The 22,248-nt window shown below is 45.8% G+C and overlaps 1 protein-coding gene across 2 annotated transcripts in view; it reads right to left on the bottom strand.

The window, feature by feature from the left end:
• LOC126527515 (A.superbus venom factor 1-like) overlaps positions 1-21,210 on the bottom strand; it is a 77,380-nt gene extending 56,170 nt beyond the window's left edge. The window contains exons 1-8 of one of the 2 annotated variants that reach the window (XM_072284475.1): positions 21,061-21,209; positions 17,194-17,357; positions 13,369-13,569; positions 11,755-11,825; positions 10,344-10,481; positions 9,713-9,755; positions 6,657-6,738; positions 4,189-4,291 (exon numbers count right to left, since the gene is read on the bottom strand). In XM_072284475.1, the coding sequence (XP_072140576.1) occupies positions 4,189-4,291; positions 6,657-6,738; positions 9,713-9,755; positions 10,344-10,481; positions 11,755-11,825; positions 13,369-13,569; positions 17,194-17,357; positions 21,061-21,137 (879 nt within the window). In that variant the 5' untranslated portion in view covers positions 21,138-21,209. Of the gene's footprint in view, positions 1-4,188; positions 4,292-6,656; positions 6,739-9,712; positions 9,756-10,343; positions 10,482-11,754; positions 11,826-13,368; positions 13,570-17,193; positions 17,358-21,060 lie in introns of both variants that reach the window. The other variant, XM_072284476.1, reaches the window with a different exon arrangement.
• Between the last annotated feature and the right edge of the window lie 1,038 nt (positions 21,211-22,248).

Genomic DNA, 22,248 nt, shown 5'->3' on the forward strand with positions numbered 1-22,248 from the left:
TTAAACCCTGAAATAACTGACAACGAAATTTTCCCCGGTAACACAACCTACAACATATACAGGCGCGACCGAGATAAGAAAAGAGGGGGCGGTGTGATGATAGCAATTAAAAAGAATATCACATCATTTGTTGTTCAAACCCGTACTAACCTCGAAATCATTTGGGTAGCCTGCTCTGTATCCACCGTGAAGGTACTGCTCGGTAATTGTTACCGTGCGCCGGATTCTGATTTTTCCTTCGTAACTGCATTACATGACAGTATTAATGAGGTAATTGCTCTGTATCAGGCAGATGTAATGTACCTACTCGGAGATTTCAATCTTCCTTCAATCGACTGGGTTAATCTATCCTCTTCGTGTCATATGTGCACAAGCTTTATTTCCTTAACATTAGATTTTAACCTATTTCAAGTAGTTAATCAACCGACTCGTAATTCCAATCTTTTGGACCTCATTTTAACAACAGCTCCAGAAACTGTCACACATATAACTTACTTAGATGGATTCAGTGATCACCGGCTACTCCAAGTGACCATCGATATTCCGTGCGCGTCCACCGGTTCCATAACAAAGCTAATTAGAGACTACAATAAAGGTAATTATGATATCATCAATTTAGAACTAAACAACTTTTTTGTTGCTGTATTGGAGCCATCCTTTTACAGCAGATCTGTCAACGAAAATTGGGTTCTGTTCAGAGATAAGTTGTCTACATTGATTGAAAAGCACGTTCCTCTTGTTACTATAACTAACGATAATTCCAACCCATGGTTTACTAAAACTCTTCACAGAATGAGAAACAAGAAAAAATGCCTGTATGAAAATGCAAAGCGTAGACAAACAACATTGGCTTGGGATAAATACAAAAGCTATCTTAAAGAGTACTGCACAGCTTTATTGGTCGCCAAGAATAAATATTTTTCAATAGACTTACCGGGAATTCTTACAAGCAATCCAAGAAAATTCTGGAACATAGTTAACCCTAGTAATAAAGGCAGTAATATTTCATTGCAGGATAAAAACAACACACCTATTCCTGACAGTCAATGTCCGACAGTATTCAACTCATTTTTCACATCCATCTTTACAAGAGAAGATAGTTGTAACATACCTTTTGTTCCCGATTTTGATTTCCAGTACATGTCACCCATCACTATCACTTTAAAAGGCGTAGTCGATCTTATAGATAACCTTAAAATGTCTTCATCCTCTGGTATAGATGGTATAAATTCTAAAATACTAAAAAACACAATACTAGTATCAAGCAAAATTCTGCTACACCTTTTTAACCAATCGCTTACAACTGGTACGCTTCCTACAGACTGGAAGATAGCAAAAGTAGTTCCTATCTTTAAGAAAGGTAACAAGAGTTCTAGTGATAATTACCGTCCTATATCACTAACATGCATTTGCTGCAAAATGTTGGAACACATTATCGCATCCCATATACATTCTCATCTTGAATGTAATAACTTTTTTTACCCGAAACAGCATGGTTTCCGAAAAGGATTTTCTTGCGAAACCCAACTACTAGAATTCACGTCAGACTTACACTTTGATATGAACAGTAACAAACAAATTGACTGCATCTTTTTAGATTTCTCGAAAGCATTCGATCGCGTAGCCCATAGTCGCCTGATATCAAAGCTTTCAGCAATTAAACTCGACTCACTAACCCTATCATGGATTCGTAACTTTCTTACTAATCGCGAACAGTTCACTGTTGTTACTAACTTTTCCTCTGGGCTCTCTGACGACACCTCTGGTGTACCTCAAGGTAGTGTACTTGGTCCTCTTCTCTTTTTAATTTACATTAACGACTTACCTAACAATATATCATCTTCTGTACGATTATTTGCTGACGACTGCATTGTATACCGTTCGATTAACTGTCCCTCTGACCACGCGGCACTCCAAGATGATCTTGCACATATCAGTGATTGGTGTGCTACGTGGCTCATGTCCCTAAACGTGTCGAAGTGCAAAGTAGTTTCCTTTTCTCGAAAAACTGTTAACTTTCACTTTTCTTATCATCTGGATTCTAACATAGTTGACCACACCACAGAATATAAGTACTTAGGAGTGCTCCTTACACACAATCTTTCATGGACTAAACACATCACCTCCATTTCAGCTAACGCCTCCAGATCATTGGGATATCTGCGCCGCAACTTAAGAAGTGCGCCTTCACCGCTACGAAAACTAGCTTACGTAACTATTGTACGGCCACAAATTGAGTACGCCTCTTGTATATGGTCTCCTCATCAAAATTACCTCATCGAACTCCTGGAGAGCATCCAGAATAGAGCGAGCCGTTTCATTTCTAAAAATTATAGTAACCAGTCAAGTGTAACCCAAATAAAAATCGATCTTTCGTTGCAACCACTAACTACTCGCCGTGATATTTCCCTTCTATTATTATTTCATAGATTTGTTCACACAGTTGGCCTAACATTATCAAACCTGAAGAAAGCATCCTCGACGTCACAACGACTGAACAATCAGTTCAGCTACACCCGAATTTATGGCAACACGCATGCTTTTAATTTTTCAGCTTTGCCTCGTGCGGTCCGCTTATGGAACGCACTGCCAGATACCATTGCATGCCAAACTAAACACACTGCATTTCGCAATCTACTAACCAATCAATATGCCGTTTCAACCGTCTAAACACGTCATGTCTTTTCTAATTTTCTTGCATTTTTTCTGCAATGTTAAAGAATTTCAGTGCTCCCATTTTTTTTTTTTTACAATACTTACTACTTTATAACATGCAAAAACGTTTACGATGTTATTATGCTATTATGTTATTGTTTACCATTTATTGTTATTGCTCTACATATTGTATTTGCTAACGTATTAATTTTCCATGTTCTGTTGCTGATGTTTATTTCTTTCCCGATTCCATACTGATATGTTACCGTATTTCCCCCCTTACACTATGCCTTCTCGAAGGCCTGTAAGGTACATGTAAATAAAATAAAATAAAATAAATAAAATAAAATTTCTTTTTCGTGCCACAACTGAACCAAAGACGGCTGCAGACGCTTCACTGAAGCTCCCGCACCAAACCGACCAGAAGTCATAAAAGGATTACGTTTCATTCTCTCTCTTTCTCTCTCACACACACACACACACGTACGTTTTCTTGATCCAAAATGACCCGCTATACAAGAAAATGAGTTTAAATTTAGTAAACCCTCTAATCAATGGGTTTAATTCATTAATTCTATTCGATTAATGGGATTAATTAGTTCGGCCGTACCGTTCGGCTATGGACGGCCGTCCATAGTTCGGCCGTCCCCTTGGCCCGGCCGAGCTATGGTTGCAGCGCAAAATTAAAAAAAAGGAACGAAAGCTTCGCATTCATTTTGAAAGCAAAATCAATGTTCTCCTTCCATGTGAATGGCACTGTAAAGTTTTGACAGAATACATTACCAGACTCAGCTAAGTTTCCTCTGCGCTACAGTGCCATGCGAAGATTGATCTACTGGTTTAATCTCCTTTTTATCTGCGTCTCTGGCTCAGTGCTGAGCAAGACGTCACCTGTTCGATTCCCGATAGCTGCGATCCCCATAGATGAGGCAGAATGAAAAAAAAAAACGCTCATCTATTTAGGCGCACGACAAGAAAACCAAGGCGGTCGAGATTGATCCGGGACTCAGCCCTCCTCCCCTCACTGAAGCTCTCCTCATGAGCAAGTACTATGTTTCGCGACTTAAGACCAAGTAATTTCATTTCATTTCTCTCTTGCATCGCCCCGACCATCACTGCCCCGAAAAGATTGGCCTCAGTTCAGCACGTCACTGTTGGTTGGCGAAGGTGTAGAGTGTATGTGCAACGTGTCAACAATTCCTTGCCTTCCCCTGTAGAAACTTCGAACGGCCCACGATTAGACGGGGAGCTGTAAGGTTGGGGACTTCGAACTCGTCGCAGTGGCCAATCAGCGTTATGACATTGCGTTGTGCTGCTAAAGAAGAGGTCGCAGGTTCGATCCCAGCCTCGACGGCCGCCCACTGGCGCGGACGAAAGGCAGAATCATTCGCGTACCAGGCAGTGGCTGCGCGGCAAAGAAACGCAGGTGGTTGAACGTTAACCCTCCGGGCCCCCCACTAAGGGTATAGTGGGGACACGGCTTACATACAGGATTTTATTTCCCCTATTATGACTTCGAGGTGGAGCACTTACCTCAGCCACAAGTTTTGTCCCAAACTTGACGTCGTGGTTGACTTCGTTCCGCACCGACAGCGTAACAATGGCCCAGCCTTTTACCGACTCCCCGTAAACGTAGCTGGAACGTTAAAAATGGCGCAGAAGTTATCGCTTGTAGATGATAACAATCAAGTTATCACCGTTGTACACAGATAGAAGGCAAGTTGGTCAATTTGTTATAAGGCGAAGTTGAAGCAAAACACATGGTATTAGGACATCTGACAATAAAGGGATGCAGAGATGAATAATTAGGGACTAGATTTCGTTTGCTGCTTTTAATGCCGGCCCTCCTTGGCGAAGACACTACCGACGCACTGACAAGCTGCGAGCACGCGAGCGCGCTCCCGAATCATAACTGCAGGAAGAAAATAATACAAAAAATTAGGCGACACTATTCCAGCAGTGGGGAGAGCATGCTTGAACAGTTCGGCCAATCAACATGTGCGTGCCTGCCTCTGTTGATGAATGGCCGATGGCGCGCACAGCACCTTCATAATTGGCGATGGCGTGCACAGCACCTTCATGAAGGTGCTGTCCGCGCCATCACTCTTTATTGTATCACGCCATTTTTTGTATTATTTTCTTTCTTATTTGTACGTGAGAAAACGAAAACCAGATAAAACGAAAGTAAGACTGTCGCAGTATGGCGAACATTCTTGCACAGCGTAGCCAAATTGCACTCGCGCACTTCTATAGAGCCAAGGATATACTGACTAGTTTAACTGTTGATCTGTGTATACCCCCTAGACTGATGCCTGCCGACGGCGGCCGCAAGGTCCCGTAATTCGGCGAACCACGTGGTCGGGCCCTCACTGCGCGCTTCGGGAAAAACGTACCGCTGCGCAAAGCGCGGCTTCGGTTGTGGTTTGTTCACATGCTTGCACGATTATTCAAAAAATAATGTCTTTTTTCTTTCTTGCGGACAAGCCAACGATTGTTGCCCGTGGGAACCACACCCCCAATCGAATGTCATTCTGAGCCTAAAACGAGACATATTGACTGTGTGAGAAGAGAACCAAAGATCTGTAGACCGGTCCTCTTGGGAGGGGGAGGGGAACCATGGTGAAATCACACATGAGGCAGTGCCGGGTGACATGGGCTTGGCTTCCCTTTGAAACCAGAGACTTGCGGAACAACATTGGTTTTGACGGAAGTCTGGGGAACATGGATGAAAATAAATGTACGGCAATAAGTGCATCATAAGCATGCACACAGGATGGAGAAGGAGGTGCAGAAAGCTGCGAACGAAATATACGATAATCGGAAGTGTAAACATACGATCGGCGCACCAGCCGGTATATTTCAGGCACTATAAGACCATGTAGTCTCTGGTGACGACTGGCCAACGGCGCACACTGTACTTTCAGTTGTGCTTCCGGGCCTACTCACAAGTTCCCGTTAACATATGTGATTTCTGTACATAGGCAGTGGCTTCAATAATTATTTGCCAATTTTTTTTAAGTTTACCTGATCATAGTAGATAAGCAACAATAGTAGCTTTTCTACACATGGTGATATCAAAAATAGTGATGCTAGGTGAACACGGTAGGAAAACTATGCTATTAAAGCTCTCGCGAGTGCCAATTTGGTGAGATTTGGTGGTTAGTTTTGGTGAGAACGCAAAAGCAATACGGAAAAAAGGAAGAAAAATACGACCACGCAGCGCCGTGTTGTCGTGCCTTTTCCCATTTTTTTCCCGCGTTGCTATGCGTTCTTACCAAAAGTGCGACGAATCCTAACCAACTGACCCGCATTGCCATGTTGCTCCAGCAATTCATTCGGAAAAGACGCTATGACAGATGACTACAATATATTCCTTTGTTTTCTTCGTGAGGCCTCGTATGATACAGAATCGCGGACTACATGTAAATTGTTATAGCCTGCTGCTACTACGCAATACCGGGTGACCAAAAAGTAGTCGTGAGATGATGATGATTTAACGGCATCCCCTTTGAGAAGGGGCGGTGACAGAGAGTCACTTAGCCTGCTTGAGTTAACAGTAGCCGCGTTAGTAGTGTCATCTTGTGGCGCAGCCATTGGCCAAAGAGGGCACAGAGCGATTGTTGCAGCGGCCAACCACAGTCTACTTAGGTGCTGGCGTACAGCATGTACAGAGACAAAATTTTGGTCATGAATTCCACTTTCTTTTTTTCTTTAACGGGAACACTCGTGTGCAACAAGAAGAGATTTCCAATGCGTTCTAGTTAGAAAAAGAGCCATGAGGTGACACTGCTAGCGTTGCTACTGCCGTCCATGTCCGCGGTAATCTAGTAGTCTGTATACGGAATGCCGTACGGTATTCCGTAAAAGGTGCAGCTGTACCTACGCGGACTTTAGGCTAAGTTCGTCGCATGAAATAACGTTGAGTGCGCTATTACGCCGAAGTGCCCAATATATAGAACTAATACATTTTCGCAGAGATGCGCCAGCCGACGGTCACTTACCTTGCTTTCACGGTGATGTCATCTTGCCCACTCGGCAGAATCACCTTCGGCACCAGAAGATGAACAGAAAACGTTGGCAAAACTGCGTTTGTCAAAAAAAAAATAAGATTGCCCTTACACAAGGGCATAGAAGGTGTTAATAGTGGCATGAGACGTCGATACTCAACGGCCACTGATGATGGTTTTTAGGTGATCCCCATGTCGAAGCATTTAAACTGAGTCAATCCGCAAAGCCGTGAGCGCTTTGGACTACACATGGTCACCACGAGAGGACTAAGTTGTCCCATTAACTCGTGAAACGATGCCACGCTTTCCGCGCGTAGTAGTCACCATTTGGGTATAGCATCGATTTAGCTCATTGGATTAGTGGAATAATCTCGCAATTCTTCAAGCAGATACATTTTGCTTACTGAATAAAAAGCGTTATGTCAAAAAGCTCATCTCGGTAAAAAGGCTGTCCTACTGTTCTTCCCGGTGAGAGGTTTGTTTTTCTGCAACTTTCGCCATTAATAAACCAGGGGCTGTAAATTTACCAGCGACTGCGACGGTTCTGTTAATTCATGACGATACAACCTGCACGTATGGATCATGCGGCATCCTAAAGCTCGTTATTATGCGAAATAGTCGCAAAAGCAATCGCGCGAGAGATGGAGGGGCTGTACAACCATTCGAGAACAAAGGAAGGGCAGTTGAGTTCTCTTAGGCACTATGCTGCGTATCGATCGCCGTCGTAATGAGACTGCCTTTGACACCTGATTTTGTTCAAATTGCAATTTATGTACTCTCAGTGCGCGTTGGAGTCGCCGTCGTGCTGTCAGCGCATCAACGCGCATGCAGAACCCGCGAGTTGATGGTTAGAAATTCCTCAGGGACACGCGGCCTCATTTGTCTGCAAAAGCGACGAAGCCAGGGGTAGAATGGTCAAGCGTTAGCGTCACTGCGGGGCAAATGTGCGCATGCCACACCGTGCTGCATACACTGGTTTGAGCACGACAGGAAATTAAACGTCGAGCTAAATCAGTCCGACACATTCGTTGGGCACTGGCCAAACCCGAGAACTTCCCACGCAACTCACACCCTTAGAAGCGAATAAGGGTGTCAATCGGCTTATCAACACGCTCTTATACCGTACGGTGTGTAAAGGTGGGAGTTATAAATCAATTTACTCCGTTTTATCGCTTTTAAGGGCGTAAATTGTTTAACAGTACATCCGTCTCAGCCGGTGCAACATCGAGGTGAGACTCTAGCGACGCCGCTCCCGGCGTTTCTCGTACAGCCGGTGTTGTCAGGACGCCAGCTGGCCTCAATGCATGGAAGCAATTGTGTCAACCGGGGCGTCGCACCGTGAGGAGTCACGTATTACTAACCCTTTATTGACGGATATTCCCTGCAAGCAACATACCAGAATTTTTTTTTTAGAGCGCAGCCCTTGAGTGCCCCTTCCTGCATTTCGTATTGGTGTCATCCCTCGGCGTAACCGAGGGAACGAGCGCAGCGAAGGATGAAAGAGCGAACGCGGAGCGCAGAGGGCGATGGAAGACGGCGATAGCGAAGAGAGCGCGAGGAGGAAAGTGGAGGAGGAGGGAGGGCATGGTGAAAGCGTGAGAAGAAAAGCGAGTTGATGCACAAGACCGTCTTTGCAGCTACGCTGGCTACGAAATGGCGCCAGAGTAGCGCGCGTCGTCTGTTCAGCGATGACGCCAACGGTACAATATATGGAAACGAAGGGCTGCATGAGCGGAGGTCTATCTGGGCGGCCGCTGTCAATCACGTCCACGCCTCACCTACGTACTGCGTCTCGCGATCTCTCGATTAGCGAGGCGGTCGTGCCACACTTTGCTCCGTTTGCAATGTGCGACACGAGACAGATTGTTCGCGCCAGCCAACATATTGGGAAAGGATAACGTGTATAGATCTGAGCTCAAATTTCGCATTAGGGAGCATCGTAATCGTCGGTGTTTTTTTTTTTCATTTCCTTGATGAGTTTTGGTTTTGAGCACGAACTTTCTGGCTAAAAGCCTTCGGCAAACACAGACTGACAGGCGAGAAGCGTCATTTGTTTGTTTAGAGTAGGAACACGGGATGAGGGAGGAAGAAGTTCTGCGCGCAACTCGCTTTCTTGTGCTTTTTTTTTTTTTTTTTTTTTGAGAACGCGTGCGTGAGAGATAGACCGGTGCAAGATCTCCGGCCGCAGTGGTAGCACACATGCGATATAAAGCAAATTCAAACGCACCCCTGTGGTTCACATATGACCAGTGCTGCCTGTAAGAAAAAAAATTCGGGCCGGACCATTCGTACGGTGGTGGATTAGCCAGCGAAGCTCTTTCAGTGATTAGGTTTCGCATTACAAATCGTACACTCACACACGCGTATACATGTGTGTATATTTTTATTTATCTTATTTCAAAGCGATGGTGATCGCGGCTTGTTCATCGGCCGTACGTACAATGCGTAGCCTTCCCACGTTCCTCATCTTTGTTGGAGTCGCAGCTGTTGCAATGGTCTACCTCTGCAATGCACAATCCGGTTCTTACACACTGCGGCGGCTACCGCGACGCACATTCCTGTGTTTCTCCGCCACAACTGCCGCGCCGTTGTATTGAGGGCAGACGACAGCAGACGAAACCGGCAGCAACGGCGACCAGCGCGCCGGCACTCCCCCCCTGGGCTGCTGCGCCGCGCGGTGAGATCACGTGACCTTTCTTTCTTCTGCGCCCTACTATCGTTCGTTACCTCTTTTGTTCACTTTACGGACGTTAGCCAGCCGAGATACACCTCCCTCCTTGCGAGACCACGCAGCGTCGCGATCTTTTTTATTCACTTTACGAACGTTAGCCAGCCCAGATACTCCCCTATGAGACCACGCATATGACTATTCCTAAAGGTCCGTTGCTAAAACTCCAAACGAAGCCGCAGGGGGCTTCAAAAATTCATAGTTCCTCACAGCTCGAGAACACTCAACGCCGTACATAGTTTCGAGGTCGAATATGTTTTGAGATGCACCGTAATGGGCAGCCATGCACGAACAAATTGAATTTCAGTCGGAGAAGCCTTACCGTATTCTTTCACTTGAAAGGAGACCTCGGATTTTCGATTTTTCTGCATGTGCAAGAAATAAATAAAAACACGCTAACACACAGTTCAAAAGTTCATGCAGTGATTCTGAAGAATATTATTCTAAAGGAATGGGTGACCGGATGAACAATTCCGAACACTTTAACCTAACATCCAGATGCACCAATGCAACCATATTATGATAATTTGTGTCCTTCAGAAAAGCGAGAAATCATTCACATCAGAATAATTGCTACTAGGCCTAGTTGTTGTCAACTAATGTACATAATCACCGCTAATATAACAAAACACAAAGAAGAAGAGAACATCCAGCACGGTTTGTAAATAGCTTATTCACTACGGAACGCCGAAATATATGCACGAAGAGGCAAAATGCGCCCACCGGTACATGGAAATGGCACGGTACGCTGAAAGTACAACTATCAATGAATATCGCGACAGCCACTTGAAAAACATGATTATTGCATTGCCCAGTGTATCGCGAACTCTAGTGCTAGGCTCGTTGAACCCTCACGACGAATCAACCAACCAATCAATTAGTTATTGCCGTAATGTGTCCGGGCCACGATCGACGAGCAAATATCAGGGCAAGAGATGGAATATCGAACTCACATGCCGTCCATACGTCACGATGACTTTCCACTTGCCGAACATCGGGTACTTGGGCAGGCGATACGTGTGGCTGATCAGGCCGGTGTTCGGAGCCCCGGACGGAACGTCCCATACGTAGGACAGAACGTCCTGCGGGTTCTGCGTCACACGGAAGTAAAAAAATATACGAGCGGCCGAGGCTGATCCCCAAGGTTGGCGAATCAGTCAACAGGTAGTTCATGTTGAACAAACTGTTTCAAAATGAACAGAAGCACTCGTATCACGTGGTCTCTAGTATGTCCCTATATCTTTTTCATTCGCACTGAAGTTCTAACATGAATGTGTAAATACTCACTCAGCTTACCTTTTTTTTTCTCAGGAATTCGTTGCTTGTCTAGCAGCCGGTGACAATGTCGTTGGCAACATTTCGGGCTGCTTCAAAGAGAGTGATTGCTGCACGCGTCATTTTCAACCTGTTTTTTTTTTTCAGAATATATTTCTTTATCGCTTTCAGTTCACGGTTGTATACATAAATATGCGCACGCGGCCTGTTTTTGGCGATTGCGCCCAGCAGATGTCGGAAAATAACGGCCGACATTAGGCTGCGGTAAGTGTAACCCTCCGCTGAACCAAAGTGCTTGCAATCAATTCAGTGCATTTATGCACCCGACTACAATACCGCAGGAAAAACAGTATTTGACGGAATGTCCCAGGTAGCGCGTACCATCAGCATTTGTCAAGGAATAAGTTTTCTCATTTCTTCGTTATGCTTGAAGTCAACAATGAACTCAAGCACGTGCTTGGAGCAGGCCATTAAATTATTTTCATGATAAAAACGTGGCATGGCCTTACTGCATATTCATTTTATCAAGTTTATGTATACTCTACTCCAACGAAAATACCGGCTAGTTAGTCTCACATGATAGATGAATCACAAATAGGTAAAATAAGGTAAATTACGAAACAATCGATTATCTAATGCACGACCATATTCCTAATAAATACTCCAATTACGATGGCTCCATAGAATAAACAAAAAGGATCAGCCAACTACTATGACTTTCCTTCAGTCTAGTCTGCTATACACATTGGTTTACAATTATGGAATTTTGGCACATTTGTCGACAGCCTATCACGCCTCCTGGGTAAATGGGTTTCTCAATTGCCGCCTTCCACGACCACGCCTCTTGAGCCTGTAGAGTTGAAGTGAACTTGTCGTAAATACGCAGAAGTTGATACCGATCAATAACTGAATAAACGGCAGGTGCAATTCATCAGCCTCACCTAGGGATGCAAGCGCTTCTCGCCCACTTTTCCAACGAATGAACATTTCTTTATGCGCACTTTCCTAAAGCTGAGACACTGATTAGCCTAACATTTTATGTATCTGCAAAAATCAACTTATTTTATGAATTAATATCATTGCCCATACCTTGATCTCGAGGTGAACGGTGTTGACCGAAGGAAGCAAGGCTTCATCCACAGCCACAATTCGTATCAGAACTGAAAAAATTGCGTACAATTAATTGCCGCACAACGTAGCTCGACCGTGAGTTCCCATCTGTTCTATAACATCCTGGAAGGCTAGCTGTATTTATCAGCACCCTTTACAAAAAAAGCACTGCGTGTATATATATATATATATATATATATACATACATATATATAGTCCTGTTTAGCAACAGTAGGAGGAGTTGCAACAAGTGATGGAAGACTTAGCCGGGAAAGTGTAAGAGTATGGTAGAAGATTATCATGGCACAAGGGCAGCAAGAATTCATGACCGTCAATCAGGTTCTAGTGTGTGCAGGAGTAAATTGATCTAGGTTAATTGGTGACAAGGGACCCTGATAACGAGAAGGGAATTAGAATAAAAATTCAGTGCCCTTCCACTCTGTGAAGAAGAATGACCAGCGAAGCTGTGCATTCGGGCCCCTTGATGGCAAACTGCACCTCCACCGCGGGTCGGCTCGGTGTTGTACTATCGTTGGGATCACCCCACGTATGGGGAGTGCCTAACGCCGGCGTCACCCCTGCCACGGGTCGGCCCGGCATCGCAGTATCTTCGGGTTTTTTTTTCTACACCCGGGCACGACTGTGGGGAAACCAGCCCTTGACAGCTCTTCTGTAAAATAGGTTGGACCGCATACGGCAGGCAATACCTAATGCTGAGTGCGAGCTTGCCGTTGTCGTTGAAAACAAAAGTATACAGTCATTGCAATCAAACAGTGCTATGGGGCAGAAACTTCGAGATTAACACAGAAGCTCGAGAACAAGCTGAAGACCGCGCAAATTGCGATGAGACGAAAAATGTTAGGCGTAAAGTTAAGAGACATGAAGAGAGCGGTGTAAATGAGAGAGCAAATGGGGATAGGCCGATATCCTAGTTGACATTAGGGAAAAAAACGCAGCTGGGCAGGCCATGTAATGCGTAGGGTAGTTAACCGGTGGACAGTCAAAGTTGCAGAATGGGTGCCACGGGAAGGGAAGCGCAGGCGAGGACGGCCGAAAACTAAGTGGGGCGACAAAATTAGGGAAATTTTCAGGCGCAAGTTGGGATCAGCTAGCGCAAGATAGGGGCAGTTGGAGATCGCTGGAAGAGGCCTTCGTCGAGCAGTTTATATAAAAATAGGCTGATGAGGACTGCGATAAAATACAAAGCGCAACTTACGGTGATCTGCTCCGTAACACTGCCAGCCGCACTTCGCTCCTCGAAGTGGCAAGACATGTAACAACGCTTTGCAATTCCACAAGACGTCTGTCAAGACGTGAAGCCACACTTTACAATAACACTTTGAGATCTCGAATCTCAAAGAGATACGACGTAATGCTAACGCATTTCTATCGAATGTACCGTCAAATCACCTCCGAATTTTTCTAATGCCTTCCATCAAACACACTTGACACTATTGCGCATGCGCACTTCCACTTGAGGTACTTGCAACATCAAAATATCGGACAAATTCACCGCAACCTTGCTGGTTTCGCACGCGCTCACAGGCACAATGTGGACAGGGAGAAGGAACCTTGAAGAATTTGTGCACTTACCGTCCTGCCCCGGGCTGTAGACGGGCTTGTCCGTCTGGACGAATATGTACCCCGAACTCGGCTTCAGCACCAAAACTGCCGTCTTGTTGAACTCGACACCGCACTGCACTCTCAGGGAAACAAGCATCGAACGATTTGACTGGAGGTCCTCGCTGGAAAATTTTGTCTCGTTGAGTCTCAGGTACACGAGTTTCTCCTCACCTGTTGCGACGAATAAGCAGAGGGCGGTGTTTGGAAGTACGCTACATTAATCCTGGTGTCTGCGAATACTGTGCGCGATAGGTATAGTTGAAACCGCTTATAATAACACAGCACTTATAACTTTTATTATTATGCACAACCTCATGGTAGAATAAACGTCGCAAAGGGGAAAGAGCTATAAAAATACGAGTAAGAAATTAGGTCTCTGACTAAATGACACCAGCTTAACAGCTCATCTCAGAATTGTTAAAATTGATGCGGGAAGCTTATTCCGCTTTTTTTGCTGCGTTCAACAAGAATCACTGCAAAGATATATGGTAGCCCGCCCTCACAGGAAATATTGTTACGCTAGAACTGTTTGTAAGCAAACAGATATCAGCCAATGGTGCTGTTTGGCGTATTGTAAGCGTGGGCGGCCGTCGAATGGCAAAGAACACTTACGAACGAAAAGTCGAATCGAAAAAACGTACGTCAACAAGACAGGGATCGCAAGTTTAGGCTGAATTTTTTTTTTGCTGAAGTTACGCATGTTCTGTGGCTGCGCAAGGCGGAGTTAGCTGAAACGAGGTCAAGGTAAATTGAGATTGCTGAGCGCTGCGCTCATCTTGCAGAGGACATGAAAAGCCCTTACGATGATCATGAGCACGATGCCGGTGACTCCGATGATAAGGTTGTAGTTAGGAAATATACAACGAAGAGAGTCGCCTTGCACCATTTCAAGTGGCAAGATACACTCCTGACAAGCACCGGACATACAGTTCAACATTGTCAACGTTTGTTTTGAGGGCGTGCAGAACAGTTCACTGTAGATGTGCACGGTCGCGTATAAGGCCCATCTCTTGCGAATATTACAACGAGTTTTGTAGCTGCACTAGCTTGTGCACTGTTCTCTTTCTATGCTCTCAAGCCAAAAATGTGCGTTAGTCGCTTTCACGCGAAAAGCGATGTCTCGTTATCCAGTATGCGTCAATGGCCAGCGTATTTCCTACAAGAGAAATCATCGGTTTTTGGGTGTCATTGTTGACCGAGACCTCTCTTAGAGCCCTCAGGTTGCCACACTTGAAGAAGAAGCTCACATATATTGTTGTGTCTTCAAGTTCATCGCTGGCAAAACATGGGAATCGTGCTACAGCTCCATGCTACAGTTATATCGAGCACTTTTTATCGGATTCCTACGCTATAGCTCTCCCGTGCTTGCTAAAACATGTAAGTCAAATCTTCGAGAGCTTCAGGGCGTGCAAGTACAGGCACTACGTGTTTGCCTAGACTTTCGGCGGTGCGCCTCAACAGCAGGAACCATTACAATGGCTCAAGACCATCCGATCGCGACTTACATTAGCACCGAAACGCTTAGAGCCCATGTTCGTCATCTTTCACGGATGCAATCAAGCTCTCTTGCCTGCCTGCCAGAACGACGACCACAGGTGTCCTTCTCCAACGATGTCAGCATCCACCGTGCCTCGCTTCCATCGGGCTTCACACCCTCGGCACGTTCAACATCAGCTCCGCGGTCTTTAACATAACCTCAAGTACGTCTTGCGATTCCAGGGATAAGAAAGAAGACCGACCTCACTACATTGACCTTGAAGCAAGCAGCTCTGCAGTGTTTGCACACTTTCTACTTGGACCGAGTCCACTTACATATGGATGGCTCTTCCACTCAGACCAGCTCAACCGGTGCAGTGGCTATACCATCACGATAACTAAGAATCCAATACAAGATTTCTCACTTCAGAACGTCGACCGGTTTGGAGGTTGTTGGCCTCCAAGGTGGCGTTGATTATATTGACAACCAACCGGCTAATCTGGGATTCGAAGGCGGCCTTACAGTGTTTTCTGTCATCTCTTCATCGCGGCTCCTGTGAACAACTCGTGTAGGAGACACGAGAAATGCACCATCATATTACCGCGAAAGGACACGACGTCGTGTTTCAGTGACTGCCTGGCCATTGCGGTATCTCCGGCAACGACCACGCTGACGAAGCTGCTAGGAAAGCACAGGAAGGAGCAACCCTTGTTTCTGTACTTTTACCGCGGACTGACGCAGCCCAACAATTAAGCAAGTTAGCGCACCGTATGAAATTGGAGAAGTGGCACACGCCTGAATTCAGCCAACATCGGTTGCATTCCCTCGAACCATCTATGACACTGCAGCTGTTACCAGCCCTTCCGCGTAATGAGGAAACCATGCTGTGCCGCTTACGCTTGGGCGTCGCATTCATCAATGCATATGTTTGACTGGAATGGCTGATAGCGCCCAGTGCAATGCCTGCGGTGTCGAGGAAACTACAATCTCAGACAAAGGTACACCCTTGGGGGTGTATATCTGCCACACAACAATAATGCCATCTGCCTTGCTTGCGTTTCCTTTCTTGAAAACGCCGCGCCCGCTACTTTCCTGTCGGGAATGCTATGTTATGCTGATAACGCGCAAGCCGTTCGTTACTGGGAAGTACCGGGCTCGCAGCGTTAAAGAAAGGAAATGGGGACAAGACAGATGACGTTTACTGTTGTGTGTCAAAATACAACCCAAACGTTGTAATATTGTTTTAGAGAGTATAGACCATCTACTGTGCTACTGCCCATATTTTGAAAATAAAAGACATGACCTCTGCACAGCTCTCAATCAGTTAGATAGAAAACAGTTCACCTTGAACAAGATCTTGGGACCATGACCTCACTTATTGCAGCTACAAAAGGCCACAAAAGCGCTGCTGTGATATTTGAAAGGTACCGGATTGAGTCAGCGTCTGTGATCTGGACTGAGTGACCGAACGATATTCCCACTGGACCTTCTCTTCTTCTTTTAATCTTTCCGTCCCCTTTTCCCTTTCCCTATTGTAGGGCAACCAACCGGGCTCAGTCCTTGTTAACCTCCCTACCTTTCATTTATTATTTACTCTCTCTCCCTCTCTCTCTTTCTAGACGCAGCTGGTCACGTACACGCACAAGCAAATCGCGTTGCATGCCAGATATTGTACACCAGCCAGAGCACATTCGGCCGTAACTGAGCGACGCAAGGTGTATGGCGGCTATAGAGGGAAGCAGGACCGTTGCAGTATCGCGCGAATGGCGACAAACCGATAGATATATCTAGGTGTTACAATGATAAGGCTCATAGTGTTAAGGACTGTGTAAAATGCAGTAAGTATTTGCCTTACTATTACTAAACACGCGTAGTGTCACACCGTCCAATGACACAATTTACTCGACCACTGGGAGCACTCGTGGTCATAACGCTGCCATCATGTGGTGCGCCGCCAGCTGAAAACGCGCGCGCGCCTTTATCTCGAAGCTAACGCACACCGCGATGCTGCTGCTCCCTTTAACCTTTAGCCTCCTACCACTCCTAAAGAAACCTCATCACTTCACGTCACAACTAACGCGACGCGCCGAAGTACAGCGCATAACAATGCACCAGCCTTCTGGCTCTCGCATAGTTCGGCTCTAGAGTCGTCGCTCTCACCCTCGCAGCAGATCACGTGACAGACACTCGGAACGTGGCCTACACATACACCGTGGATACCAGATCAGCACGGCGACGGCCTGAGCCCACCTGGAGCGTCCGTTCGAAGTATGTTTCCTTATACGAAGGGCCTCCATAAAGATGGGGGTCACGCTTACCCTTTTTGAGAAGAAACGACTGCATAAAGAGAAGGCGAGCTTCAGCAGGGTAGTCGGTTGCCTGCAGTGTGACATTTCTGCTTGCGTCTCCCCTGTTCATGATGAGTACCGTTTCTTGAGCGCCCAGCCGGACGAGGCTAGGAGCGGTCACGATGCACCCATCACTGCAAAATGTAAGTGAACAAGCAAATAAGAACCTCTACATTTTGCGCCACCAGTTCAATAATAAATTAAATAATATTAGCAAATTACGCTTCTGTAATGTTGAAGAGAGAGCGATAGAGAGATGAATATGAGGAAGGCAGGGATGTTAACCACTCAAGAGGATGGTTGGCTACCCTGCACTGGGGAAAGGAAGGAGCAAGAGAGAGAAGGGGAGAAGAAAGAAAGCAGAAAGAAGGTATAGAGACGTGCTGGGACTGTACTTGAAGTGAAGCCACTCGCGCAAACCAGACATTCTGGGAGCGCACAAAAGTACCTTCACTGCCTTCTGAGCCGATGATCTGTTTATTCAGTGTACGATCATCTAACTTTCTCAATGTGTTGGACAAAGATTGTCCTTGTGCTAGAAATTATGATGAAGCGTCCAATCTTACCACTGAAGAAGGAATTCGTAATCCAGAAAAAGGGCAAGAATAATACGTGTGGCGGTGGCATCCTGGCAAACTCCCACCACAAAGCCATAGATAGCATCATGATTTATTTTTTTATAGCCCAGTGACGTCATTGTTTCCGGGGCTTTAGGCGAAGGCTGGGTAATGTCTAATGGGCACAAGATTGATTCGATGGTGGTCTTGTGCAGCTCAGCTGCGTAGAATGATGTTCCCGGGAAGATCGTTCCATTGAGATCCGAGATACGGCGTTTTGCCATCTGTGTCCCGTACACAGCTTTGCGCAGACAAATGCTTTCGGATGTACGATAGCGGGTGGCGTGATGACAGGGCTGTTGGCTGGCAGAGCGCGATAATTTTCCTAAACAAGGCGATTTCTAGAACTTGTACGACGTTTGTCAAAACAGGAAAAACCAGCTTTCGCTTGTCAACTCGTGACACTCGCGAGAAATACTACCGCAAAAAAGCAACCAAGAACGAAGAAGGTACGCATCAGACGAGTTAAAAACAACGCAACAATTGCCGGAATGAAAAATAAAATAGCACAATGTTAAGAAAGGAGAAGACAGCGATGTATATTAGAGAGCTATGGGGGTGGGGTGGGGCAATATATTCGCTAAGAAACGGAATTGGGCAGGCCATTTAATGATTATAGAGCATATTAACGATTACCAAGTAGAGCCAGAATGGGTCCCAAGGGAAGAGATACACTGTCATCAAATAAAGAAATTTGTCGGAATCGGGAGGAGCCTACCGCCGCAATACAGGGTTAATTGGAGATCAATGGGAGAAGCCTTCGTCCAGGCAGGGAGTATAAAATACGATAATTATGACAGCGAGCAAAATTCAGTGGCGTTAAAAGCAGATTACATCGATGTAAGCACGCGCGCAGTCACATGATGACCGGTTTTTTTGGGGGGCGGGGGGGGTGGGGTATTTTGTCAGTTGCGCAGGGATTCAAGTAGAGAGCTGTGACGTACTGGGTCATGTAATGTGCAGTACTGGATGGCATGACGTCACGCTTACTGAGCTTGGCTAAAATTGGCATAGGTCCCATATAGCGCATGTGTATTCTCACGCGACAGTGTAGGTCAGGAATCGAAGAAATCCGGAAAGCGCAGATGTAGAATCCAACTCTTTATTGGGCGAGCTTTTGCCCAGCAATGAAGGCAATGCTCGAATGACAATGGTAACAGTGAATAAGGTCATTGGTCGAATTCAAAACAGATCCTACGGGTCAAGTGTCAGCTATATACGTCTCAACATATTTTTTTTTCTTTTTGGCGGCAAGAGCATCGAGCGACACCCTCGTTCCTTGCGCAGCACATCCGGTTATCTCCTGAGTCGTCCGGGGACGAAATTCAATATATATCAGAAAAAAAAATTGAAAAAAATAGGGCAGAACCAAATTCGTGGATTTCACTACAAACATGATATCAGCGCATAAGTTTATTTACAAGTTGAGGTACTGAAGTGCTAGGAATAATCAGATAATTGAAAATCACTGATTACGGCACACCAAAGCACAGAATCATAGACTTTAGAGACCTGCCACGTGAGCACGACTTCTGCGAAATTCCTGGAAACTCGGAAATAGAGCGCGCGAGTAATGACGTCACTAATGACGTCTCACGGAAGGAGGCACGGCGTTTAACCGGCTAATTAATGGAAAGCAGTTGCCTGACATAGACTGAAAGTCTGCCTAGCAGAGGGGTTGTGACGTCACTCCCTCCTCTCTCGCTTCTTCTCTCCCAACGCACGCTGGCTTGCTCGCAACAGCTGCGCGAGCCACTGAGGCACCTAAGTCGAAGATTAGCGCCGGAAACAATTCTTTTTCCAAAGTTTGTTCTGCGCTAGCTGCCACCCGGTATATACAGCATAGCTTAAACGAAATAAATAAAATTCTTGCGTTTCACGTGTTCAAACAACGATCTGATTATGACGCACGCCGCATAACTTGGGTCTCTAAATTATGTCTGATCGTCTGGTTTTCTTTAACGTGAACCCAACGCACGCTACGCGAGCAGCTCTGCATTCCACCTCAACCGGAATGCGGCCGCCACTGCCGAGATCGAGCCAATAACCTCAAGCATTGTATTGCTGCAGCGGCGCAATCTTAGCTGAAATTAAAAGCAGAAAGGTAAAACATGGACAAAAGGGGAAAAAATAACGAAAGGAACCGCACTGACTTGCAACCGGTTTATTCCTTTCCGAATAGAAGATTTTGCACAATGCACGTACGAGGGTCGACACAATCACGGCAAAAGAATCGATCGAACCATTTTATATGACATGTTTAGAACCCAAAATGCATTGCCATTGCCCAAAAAAATGGTGTCAAAAACACGTCAAAAAAAAGACACACATTTGTCCCGCTTCTTGCGCTATTTTTGTTTTATTACTTGATGCACCAACTAGCCCCAACAGCAAAATTTCCTGAAAACTAAATGCCTCAGCGTGTGGCTGCTGCCAGAATCGAACCCGCGATCTAGAGCACAGAAGCGCAACGACATAGCCATTCTATGTGTTCCAGGCCAGATGGGCCGACGACGCCTCGTGTGATGACTGTGGTAACGAGGAGACTCTTCAACACCTTCTCTGTGACCGTCCTCGCTATAATTACAGAGAGGATCGCTCGCAAACGCGATAGCGCGCTTCAACTGAAGACCTCTAACAGACGAACTTATTTTAAAATGCCGCCATTCCAAGAAATTGCAGCATAGGTTGACGAGGGCACTCTTTCAGTTTTTAAGGGCAACTGAATTGGCCAAGCGGCTGTAGCATTAACAGATGTTCACAGTGCTGCTAGTGCTACTGTGCCGTGCGGTGACAGTATGGGGCGACAGTGACCGACTGTGATTCTATGTCTATGCTCCTTTCTTTCCTTATCTCTACTTTGTTATCACTCTACCTCGCCCTCCCCTCTTAACCCAGCGTAGGGCAGCAAACCGGATCTCCCCGTCTGGTTAACCTCCCTGCCTTTCCCCTTTCCTCTTTCTCTCTCCCTCTCTCCAGCGACCTGTCATGCTCAGTTGTGAAAGCCCCACTGAGGCATAAAACGTCAGACAGTGCGTGTACACTGTCTTACAGTCGCATTTGTCACGCATTCCGGTATCTCTTAGTCGACTCAGCAGCAGCGCGTTCACATAGCGGCTCGCACTAACCACAGTACGAAAACTTTCTTTTCAGCAAGTGCACTCCTGTCCAGATGAATAATTTTTTCCGCGAAAGTTTTCAGGTACACACGATTACTCACGTGAGACCTTGCAGCACGTATAAGAAGGCACCGCAGAACAGCAGCGAAATACCAGATCCACGCCGAATCCGGATCATCTTTTTCGAGCACCAAGATCGATCCGTTTCCTTTCACCTAGGCAGCCGACATCACCAATGGTAATGGTGGCCGATGTAGGCTCGTTTCTGCAGGTCCTCGCGAGCCGTCTGCTCGCCGCCTTCTGCACACTATCTCGCCGACGTCGTCATTCCGTCTTTCGCCGCTTAGCGTTATCTCGCTGCTTCTCGTCGCCTCCAAGCCATGTAAGCCGAGCCGTACTTGCGGTATCGTATTATGGGGCACAAAGTTCCGCCTCCGTTCGAGGCCTACGTTGACCCTGCCACTGCCTATAACCGAAATAATGGTGAAAGTATAGCGCCGATCTATGAATAAACTGCAGAGCTTGACGCCATGAAGTTGCTGCGGCGTTGCTGTCACATTCCGTGCCGGTGAAGTAAAGCTTGACTATTTATACTGGCCGGAATTTTCAAGGCAGGTAAGGGTGATAGGCGCGACCAAGTTGCCGAAAGTTACTTTTCAGATGTTGCTTTCTGTGTGTTTCTGTGCGTCAAACAGAAGAATAGTCTTTTGGAACTACAGGCTTCTTTTTTTATTTCCGTGGCTTCTGTATGTGCGTTCTGGATGTCTGTGCTTGAATTATGTCGCTCATGACGGGTTCCCATAAACACTCGAGATAGCGATATGTTCTATTTCGCCAGGCACAAACACTTACATTTACCACATCGATACCATCAAAGACCACATGGAGAACAGACCTGGCAAGCCGGCGTAACAAGCATGCTCTAAATACCCAACGTACTCCTTGCTTATTTGGAATAGACGGGTGCACTTGCTTATCTACACTTTTTAACTCGCTCGAACATCCCACCATTTCTTACCTATACTTGGGAGAGCTGATCCGCTCCACTGCATGAATACGCTATATGCCCTACATATACAGGGTATACCAACTATCATGCACGACAGATTTAATATATGCAAATGCCACGTGGCTGAAAGGAACCAAGGTAATGTTGTTTGCCATCGCTTGCAGATACTTAGATTATTTTTTTGTATTTCGCCAAATTACATAATTAGTCTTAAATAAATAATCAACTTCTGAAATATTACAGTAAGATGAAATACGTCAATGGCAAAATTGTAGAGCAG

This window comes from Dermacentor andersoni, chromosome 9 (genome assembly GCF_023375885.2).
Source record: "Dermacentor andersoni chromosome 9, qqDerAnde1_hic_scaffold, whole genome shotgun sequence".
In the NCBI taxonomy this organism is placed as follows: Eukaryota; Metazoa; Arthropoda; class Arachnida; order Ixodida; family Ixodidae; genus Dermacentor; species Dermacentor andersoni.